The 10,112-nt window shown below is 45.3% G+C and overlaps 1 protein-coding gene across 1 annotated transcript; it reads left to right on the top strand.

Annotated features, from left to right (window-relative positions):
* Positions 1–1,276: 1,276 nt before the first annotated feature.
* Positions 1,277–8,321, top strand: TRIM75 (tripartite motif containing 75). The gene is made up of 2 exons (XM_032174285.2): positions 1,277–1,359; positions 6,567–8,321. The coding sequence occupies exon 2, from the start codon at positions 6,915–6,917 to the stop codon at positions 8,319–8,321; it is 1,407 nt and encodes a 468-aa protein (XP_032030176.1). The 5' UTR covers positions 1,277–1,359; positions 6,567–6,914.
* The last annotated feature ends 1,791 nt before the right edge of the window (positions 8,322–10,112 follow it).

A 10,112-nucleotide genomic window follows, 5' to 3' on the forward strand; every position in this document is an offset into this window, starting at 1 on the left:
CAAAACCAAATGGAATCAGCTAATGGGTGGGAGGGACAGAATTGAGAAAGGATCACTTACCCTCAGAAATGTAAATTAATCCAAATAATCTATTCTTTTACTTTGACTTCATGCTCTGGGCTGATTGATTACCTTTAGGAATTATAATGAGTGTTTATCTCTTGTCTCCCATTAGAGCCACTCTGGCCTTTGCCCCTGACACTCCACTGAAATGCTCCCATGCATTTTTATCAGTCCCTTTACAGTTGTCCTGATCCCCTAGAAGCGGGACCCTGCTGCGGGCCCCTGACAGCTGCCCCTCGGTCTTTTTGGTCTCTTGGACAGATGACTCTTTCTCTGCCTGCCCCTTAGGACTCATGGCTTCTTGAGGATCTGTCCATGGCCAGTTGTCAATCTGTCTTCTGCCTTCACAGGACACACATGAAGCCAAACACAGCCCCCAAATTAGCATCCCAGGTGACAGCACTGGATTCTGAGGGGTGGGGGATAAGGGAGGACAGCCAGGGTCAGCTAACTAGGTGAGGGTTCCCAGGTGTCCCCAAGGAGGGTGTGTCAGAGCTCAGGGACACAGTGTGGGGCACGACAGCAGGACTTGATAGTGGATTTATTTGTAGGGAGCAAAAGAAATGAGGGAAATCAGAGATGTATTCTTGATTTTCTGCTTCAAATACTAGGTGAACAAAGGTTCCATTGATTGAGGTGGAGAAGACTGGGAGAGGGCCAGGTTTCTGGCTTCAGAGTTGAAGAGAAATCAAGATTCCTGTTTTGTTTTGTTTTTGAAACAGTCTCACTCTGTTGCCCAGGCTGGAATGCAGTAGCGCCATCTTGGCTCACTGCAACCTCTGCCTCCTGGGTTCAAGCAATTCTCCCTGCCTCAGCCTCCCGAATAGCTGGGATTACAGGTGCCCGCCGCCACGCCCAGCTAATCTTTTGTATTTTTCATAGAGATAGGGTTTCACCATGTTGCCCAGGCTTGTAAAGAATATCTTTCAGCAGGTAGCCCAGTTGCAGGCTCTGGGTTGAAATCTCCTTTAGTCTTTCTCAACTTCTCTGTTCCTTTTCACTCATCTAAATAAGGCAGGCTCTGGTTATCTGCATGAGCAAATGCAAACCTGCCCTATTCAGTTATTACAAAAAAGACTCCAAAGTTCTTGGATCAAGGCCAAGGACACTTAAGTGCTTACAGGGAGGAAGCCTCCCCCACCCTCTCTTGCCCCTACCCCTCCCACTTCCAGGTGGAAGCTGGTCTTAGGCTGGGTGGAGTCCTCACAGCTGCACTTTCCATGTGTGTTTAGTTAGTGTCTAGCGTGTGGCCTCTTGCCCGGATAAAGGACCGCCGCAGAGCTCCCCCTGCTCCAGGTAAGTTGGGAAGTGACACTCTGTGGGTGCCGGAGGCTGGAGTGTAGTGAAACCCGTGGCCTCTTGAACACCTGCTCTGTGCCTAGAGGGAGCTTGCACCTCACAAGGGAACCCGAACTCCGCATCAGGTTATTTTATGTTTTTATTTTTACTTATTTTTTTGAGACGCAATCACGCTCTGTGACCCAGGCTGGAGTGCACTGGGGTGATCTCGGCTAACTACAACCTCTGCCTCCTGGGTTCAAGCAATTCTGAGGCCTGTGCCTTCCGAGTAGCTGGGATTACAGGCACTCTCCACCAGCCAGGCTAATTTGTGTGTGTTTTTTTTTTTTTTTTTTTTTTTTTTTTTTTTTTTTTTTTTTGAGACAGAGTCTTGCTCTGTCGCCCAGGCTGGAGTGCAGTGGCTATCTTGACTCATTGCAACCTCTGCCTCCCGGGTTCAAGTGATTCTCGTGCCTCAGCCTCCCCAGTAGCTGGGACTACAGGCATGTGCCACCATGCCCAGCTAATTTTTTGTATTTTTAGTAGAAACAGCGTTTCACCATGTTGGCCAGTATGGTCTCAATCTTCTGACCTCGTGATCCGCCCGCCTTGGCCTCCCAAAGTGCTGGGATTATAGGCGTGAGCCACCTCGCCTGGCCCATTTTTAGTATTTTTTTAATTTTTAGTCTCACCATGTTGGCCAGGCTGGTCTCAAACCCCTGATCTCAAGTGTTCCGCCTGCCTCGGCCTCCCAAAGTGCTGGGATTGCAGGCATTAACTACCGCGCCTGCGGCATAAGGTTATTTTAAAATGCATGCCATTTATTTCTTACGGTTCCTGATTTATTTACTAGTTTTGTCCTAAGTCACCGAAATGCTTACTAAAAAAAGGTAAGCCCAGAGCCCACCCTGCCCTAAGGAGTCAGAAAATGAGGTGACTGATATCTATCTGGGAGCATTCCCAGAAATGCCGGTCTGATGGCGAGTGTAGAATTACCTTCCAGGATGTAGCAGTGAGGGATGGTTTGTGTATAGAGTTGGGGGTGGGGTGGGGGGTTAGAGCCCTGATCCGAGGCCCTGAGGTCCCCATCAGGCTGTTTATGGACTTGATCTTCCTTTATTTAACCACTATGCTTGCTTACAAAGGACAGACTAAGGCCAGGATGGGTTAAGTAGCTCCCCCAAGTTAATAAGGGAACGCCAGGAATCAAACTCAACCATTTAAAAAAAATTTTTTTTTTTTTTTGTAGAAATGGGGTCTCATGCTGCCCAGAGCTGGTCTTGAATTCCTTGGGCTTAAGCGATCCTCCTAGCTCTGCCTCCCAAAGCACTAATATTACAAACATGAGCCACTGTGCCTGGTAAGATGACTACTTTTTTGTTGTTGTTGTTGTTGTTGCGTTGGAGTTTCACTCTTATTGCCCAGGCTGGAGTGCAGTGGAACGATACCGGCTCACCACAACCTCCATGTCCCAGGTTCAAGCAATTCTCCTGCATCAGCCTCCCGAGTAGCTGGGATTACAGGCATGCACCACCATGCCAGGCTAGTTTTGTATTTTTAGTAGAGACGGGGTTTCTCCATGTTGGTCAGGCTGGTCTCGAACTCCCGACCTCAGGTGATCCACCCACCTCGGCCTACCAAAGTGCGGGGGTTACAGGCGTGAGTCACCGTGCCTGGCGATAACTACATTTTACAAAGGAGAGATGTTTGATACTGAACCTTGACGCTGGAAGATGAGGCCAGAGGGGAAGCCTGAGATCTGAACAAAGAGGAGGAGCTAAGGAAAGAAAATAGTGGCAGGACCTGAGCTTTGCAGGACTCTGGATCAGCTGTCCAGAGATGCCTCAGGGCAAGAGAATGCACTCTGCTCCAGAAATTTATGCTTGATCAAGAAGTGTGCGGGGCGTGGTGGTTCACGCTTGTAATCTCAGCAATTTGGGAGGCCGATGCAGGTGGATCACATGAGCCCAGGAGTTCAACACAAGCCTGGGCAACATAGTGAGACCCTGTCTCTCGCTCCTTTTTTTTTTTTTTTTTTTTTTTTTCAGTCTCACTGTATTGCTCAGGATGGAATGAAGTGGTGCTATCTCAGCTCACTACAACCTCTGCCTCCTGGGTTCAAGCGACATTCCCACCTCAGCCTCTGGAGTAGCTGGGACTACAGGCATCAGTTATCTACACCCATCAACACCCAGCTAATTTTTGTATTTTTAGTAGAGACAGGGTTCCTTGGCCAGGCTGGGAGACCCCATCTCTTTAAAATATATATATTTTCAGCTTGGTGAGGTGGCTCACACCTGTAATCCCAACACTTTGAGAGGCCAGGAGTTCAAGATCAGCCTGGGCAATACAGCAAGGTCCCATCTCTATTAAAAATAAATAAGTTGGCCGGGCGCGGTGGCTCACGCTTGTAATCCCAGCACTTTGGGAGGCCGAGGCAGGCGGATCACGAGGTCAGGAGATCGAGACCACGGTGAAACCCCGTCTCTACTAAAAATACAAAAAATTAGCCGGGCGTGGTGGCGGGCGCCTGTAGTCCCAGCTACTCGGAGAGGCTGAGGCAGGAGAATGGCGTGAACCCGGGAGGCGGAGCTTGCAGTGAGCCGAGATTGCGTCACTGCACTCCAGCCTGGGCGACAGAGCGAGACTCCGTCTCAAAAAAAAAAAATAAAAATAAATAAATAAATAAATAAATAAATAAGTTAATAAAATTTTTTTTTTTTTTTTTTAAAGAAGTGATTCCTGAGACCCTCCAGTAAGGGTGAAATCAGCAGACTTGAGCTGAGGGATCCCTGCATATTCCAAAGAAAGGTCTGTCTTCAGGACTGTCCCTTCACTAGATCCTGGGGGTAATTTCTGATGCCGTGGACTATGCTGTCTGATAAAAGTGTATTTTTATTACTGAGGCCTTGGACCACAGGGATTGATAATAGAGTGTTTCTGAAACCTTTCTGGGTATGCTCACATAATAGACAATCTATGTACCATGTCCTTTTTCTTTTTCTTTCTCTCTCTGTCTCTCTCTCTCTTTTTTTTTTTTTTTTTTTTGAGACAGAGTCTCGCTCTGTCACCCAGGCTGGTGTGCAATGGTGCGATCTCGACTCACCGCAACCTCCGCCTCCCTGGTTCAAGCCATTCTCTTGCCTCAGCCTCCCAAGTAGCTGGGATTATAGACGCCCACCACCATGCCCGGCTAATTTTTTTGTATTTTTAGTAGAGACTGGGTTTCACCATTTGGGACAGGCTGGTCTCAAACTCCTGACCTCAGGTCATCTGCCCGCCTTGGCCTCCCAAAGTGCTGGGATTATAGGCGTGAGCCACCACACCCGGCCAATCCATTTTCTAAAATACAAAATTCTGAATGTGGTGGCCTCTTGGTCCAAGGGGAAGAGATGACAGCTGTGAACAGAGTGAAAAATAGGTGGAAGGAGTAGGAAGATGCCTGCTTTTTTTTATCCTAGGATATATTGTGTGCATCAATATATTTGGTGCTATTTTGCTTTAAAATCTGCTTGATACTGCCTTGTATAGAATGTATGTTACACACATGTAATATAGTTTATTCTGCCAATACTGACTAGACATTTTCCAATGCTTCCTGTTTTTTGAAGTTCAAACTAGTACTGAAAATAACATTTTCAGCCTGGTGCAGTGGCTCACACCTGTAATCCTTGCATTTTGGGAGGGTGAGACAGGAGGATTGCTTGAATTCGGGAGTTTGAGATCAGACTGAGTGACATGGCGAGACCTCTAGAAAAAATAATAAGAAATTAGACTTCAGTGAGCCATGATCACGCACTGAGTGACCAAAAGAGACCCTGTCTCAACAACAACAACAAAAATCTTTGTATATATGTTTGAATATTTGTTCAAGTCATATGCATTTTTATAGGATTAGCATTGTCAAATTACAATGGCAAAGGAAAAACTTTTTAAGTATTTTTTTGTTTTTTGTTTGTTTGTGTACTTTTGAAATAGCATCTGGCTCTGTCACCTAGGCTGGAGTGCAGTGGCGCGATCTCAGCTCACTGCAACTGCCGCCTCCTGGGTTCAAGCGATTCTCGTGTCTCAGCCTCCCAAGTAGCTGAGATTACAGGCATGTGCCACCATGCCAGGCTAATTTTTTTGTATTTTAGTAGCGACAAGGTTTTGCCATATTGGCCAGGCTGGTCTCGAACTCCTGAACTCAAGTGATCCTCCCGCCTCAGCCTCCCAAAGTACTGGGATTACAGGCGTGAGCCACCAGTCTCAGCCTTTGTTTCTACTTCACAGTCTACAGTGTTGGAATGTCTACATAACTGTTGCTCCTATGCTCCTTTGGAGAGCATGTTCCCATACATTGGGAATATGTTCAGTTTTTGTCTGTTTATTTTCATATCTTGTAGGTATTTTGCATTTAGACATAATGACATTTTAATAGTAAATACTGAAAGTATTTTTGCAAATTTTGTTTATATTCAATGTGTTATCTCGTTGGGTTTCATTTCACAAATAGATAGGTCTTCTGTGGCCTATTCAACTGTAGAGAAGCAAGGATGTAAGAGCAAGGTAAATTTGGTAGATGTGATTTTGAGCCATCAGAAAGACTTTTTGCTTTTTTCTAATTAGAGACAAGGTCTCACTCTGTCACCCAGGCTGGAGTGCAGTGCCACAATGACAGCTCACTGGAGCTCACTGGAGCCTTGAGCTCCATGGCTCAAGGATTCCTCCTGCCTCAGCCTCCCAAGTAGCTGGGACTACAGGTGCGCACCATCACGCCAAACTCATTTATTTTTATTTTTTATTTTATTTTATTTTTTTGTAGAGAAGGGCTCACTCTACATTGCCCAGGCTGGAAATACCTTATCAAGACAAAAGTTTAAAGGGAGATTGTCATTATTTACCTGATTCCAAGAATTTGGGCTGTAAAGCAAATTTCTCCAAGTTACAGAGATAGGTAACCAAGGCCGTATTTTAATTTGGGTGGTCTCTATGCCTCAGGGCCTAAGCTGTTCCCACAACCCCAGTTAGGATGACTGGTAAGTAGATGGGATGTGGGGATTGTGTTTCCAAGTATGTGGAATAGCTAGGACACAATAATAAACGCACAGAAATAAAAGACTGGGGCTAGGGGAGGATAATTTGTGTTTGGCTAGAATGTGGTGGAGGTTAGGACCACCTGAAATAAATTCAGGTTTGTTTCATCTTGTTTTGTTCTTAAGAAAGAAATATCTTCTCACCCACAGCAACCAATGATTTGAGGCAACAGCTGTTTTCCCAACAGCTGCTTAGCTTGGCATCATTTTCTCTGAGCAGCCAAAGGCTGGAAGAGCAGTTGTATGGCTGAGCTGTGACTGCCAGCAGGCTGTGTGTGGGAATCCTTTTGGCAGTTGGAATTAAAGGGTCCGAAGATTCAAAGGACTTCAAGGGCTGCCACCAATGTGAGAAACCAGTGGGACTGTAGTGAGGTCATCAGCTGTCTCCAGGAAGGACAGTGAGATCTGAGAGCATATCTGCTTCTCACTGAAGAGTACCCACAGAGTTCAACCTCTTGAAGAAAGCCCACCTTGGTCCAGACCTTCACTGACAGCCCAATGGCAGTGGCAGCAGCTCTGACCGGACTCCAAGCAGAAGCTAAGTGCTCCATCTGTCTGGATTACCTGAGTGACCCCGTCACCATCGAATGTGGGCACAACTTCTGTCGTTCCTGCATCCAACAGTCCTGGCTGGATCTACAGGAATTGTTCCCTTGCCCTGTCTGTCGTCACCGGTGTCAAGAGGGGCACTTCAGGAGCAACACCCAGCTGGGAAGGATGATTGAAATTGCCAAGCTACTCCAGAGCACCAAGAGCAATAAAAGGATGCAGGAAGAGACGACCTTGTGCGAGAAACACAACCAGCCCCTGAGCGTTTTCTGCAAGGAGGACCTGATGGTGTTGTGTCCCCTGTGCACTCAGCCCCCTGACCACCAGGGCCACCATGTGAGGCCCATAGAGAAAGCTGCCATTCATTATAGGAAAAGATTCTGCAGTTACATCCAGACCCTGAAAAAGCAATTGGCAGACCTCCAAAAATTAACAAGCACTCAAAGCAAAAAACCCTTAGAACTGAGAGAGATGGTGGAAAACCAAAGGCAGGAATTATCCTCTGAATTTGAGCACCTCAACCAGTTCTTAGATCGTGAGCAACAGGCAGTTCTCTCCAGATTAGCCGAAGAAGAGAAGGACAATCAACAGAAACTCAGTGCAAACATAACAGCATTTTCAAACTACAGTGCCACACTCAAAAGCCAGTTAAGAAAGGTAGTAGAGCTCAGTGAGCTGTCTGAACTGGAATTGCTGTCACAAATTAAAATTTTCTACGAATCTGAAAATGAGAGTAGCCCATCGATCTTTTCAATTCATTTAAAGAGAGACGGCTGCAGTTTTCCTCCCCAATATTCTGCTCTGCAGAGAATTATAAAGAAATTTAAAGTAGAAATAATTCTAGACCCTGAAACAGCACACCCTAACCTGATTGTATCTGAGGATAAAAAATGTGTGAGATTTACAAAGAGAAAACAAAAGGTTCCTGGTTTCCCAAAAAGATTTACGGTCAAGCCAGTTGTTCTGGGTTTTCCATATTTTCATTCTGGCAGGCACTTCTGGGAGATTGAAGTGGGGGATAAGTCAGAATGGGCTATTGGCGTTTGCAAAGACTCCCTTCCCACAAAGGCGAGGAGACCCTCATCAGCCCAGCAGGAATGTTGGAGAATTGAGCTGCAAGCTGATGGCTATCATGCACCAGGGGCTTTTCCAACCCCTCTGTTGTTAGAGGTGAAAGCCAGGGCCATTGGCATTTTCCTGGACTATGAGATGGGTGAGATCTCATTCTATAACATGGCTGAGAAATCTCACATCTGTACTTTCACTGACACTTTTACTGGGCCTCTTCGGCCTTATTTCTATGTAGGCCCAGATTCACAGCCTCTCAGAATCTGTACAGGGACAGTTTGTGAATGAAAACCCGCCCGTTAGGCTGAACTATTTTACTAGTTGTTGTCTTTTTTTTTTTTTTTTTTTAAATGGAAGATGCAGAGGCTATTGTATTAACGTATGTATGAATATAATCCCTCTAGTTTTCTTCTTTTACAGTTTCCAAGAAGAAAACTTTATGTTGCTCTAACAATGATCTATAAAACAGTGCTAAGAATGGCTCCCTCCCAGGAAGGTCGTGGGGGTTACCGGTCATGTGCATGGACCTGGCACATTGCTGAGTATAGGGATGATTATTTCTGTTTTTCAGAAAGTGCAGATGGTGCTTGCAAGGGATGAACCGGAACAAACTTACAAATTTTGTCTCCTCTGTATAAAGGTTGGATTGTGCTATTCCTGACACATACTAAGTAGTGAGCTGCTTGTAACCCTTAGTTAAACCACAGGGCACAATTTAAAGGGATGGAGTGGGCACCACAGGGAGAGGGTAAGCATTTTTAGCCTTTAACATGTGGGGCTTTGACAGTTTTTTCTGTTATCCCCAGAAGCCGCCTACTGGTGGCACTCACTACATTAGGTTTCTGCTCCCAAAATTTTCATTTCTTCCTGTATTCTTTGCTATTGTGCATAGTACTTTGGAATACAGTGACTTATTATGACACTGGAGAGAACTGGAACATCTTGTTACTAATGGACATTACCGTTAGATACCATGTCAGAGACTAAAAGATGAATCACTGGGCAGGACGGTATACCTATATTTACTCAGAATGTTTTCTTATAAAGACAGCTAACATTTATTGAGCCCTAACTATGTCCCAGGAGTTGCAGTATTTTCAAAACAACTCTGAGATGTAGGCAGTGGGCCGTTAAAAAAAAAAGAGTTTTGAATTAAGAAAACAGTTTCAAGACAAAGTATCCTAGTTAAGATGACTCAGCCAGTGGTAAAGAGATGTCCAGGGGTGCCTTCAATCACTGACAAACCAGCCCCTTAAATGGTTTGTCAATGGAATGCTTTATTACACAGGAAGTAATAAGGTATTATTTTTCCCTCTGACTATGAAAAAGGAGATGTCCACAGGTCCACGTATAGACTCTTAGGATGCTACACTAACTTAACCAGAAGAATCTGGGTTTATATCTAGGTTCTACTAATGTCTGGTAGTGGGCTTTAACTCGGGCGTAAAATGGACATAATACCTTATTTTGCATGAAAGTTATGAAGGTGAAGTTATATATGTGTGTGTATGCGCCAAAGTTAATTTATATATGTGTGTGTGTGTGTGTGTATATATATATATATATATTTTTTTTTTTTTTTTAAATAGAGACAGGGACTCACTATATTGCCCAGGTTGTTCTTGAACTCCTGAGCTCAAGTGGTTCCACCAGCCTCAGCTTCCCAAAATGATGGGATTACAGATGTAAGCCACTGCGCCCAGCCCTTATCTACTTTATTTTATTTATTTTTCAATTTTTTCGGAGATGAGGTCTCACCCTGTTGCCCAGGCTAGAGTGCAGTGGCACAATCATAGATTACCATAACCTTGAACTCCTGGGCTCCAGGGATCTTCTCACCTCAGGCTCTAAATAGCTCAGATTGTGGGCTCACGCCGTCGCACTTAGCCAATTTTTTTTTTTTTTTGAGATAGGGTCTCGCTCTGTTACTCAGGCTGGAGCGCAGTGACAGGATCATGTTCACCGCAGCCTGAACCTCCCAGGCTCAAGCAATCCTACCACCTCAGCCTCCAGAGTAGCTGGGGCCCCAAGGCATGCGTGCCACCATGCCCGGTTAACTTTTTTTTTTTTTTGAGACGG

The sequence above is a fragment of the Hylobates moloch genome, unplaced genomic scaffold (genome assembly GCF_009828535.3).
Source record: "Hylobates moloch isolate HMO894 unplaced genomic scaffold, HMol_V3 SCAFFOLD_3, whole genome shotgun sequence".
Lineage (NCBI taxonomy): Eukaryota > Metazoa > Chordata > Mammalia > Primates > Hylobatidae > Hylobates > Hylobates moloch.

What these genes read in the sequence shown, in the direction of transcription:
- TRIM75 (XM_032174285.2), top strand. Translation starts at nt 6,915, where the DNA reads ATGGCAGTGGCAGCAGCTCTGACCGGACTCCAAGCAGAAGCTAAGTGC.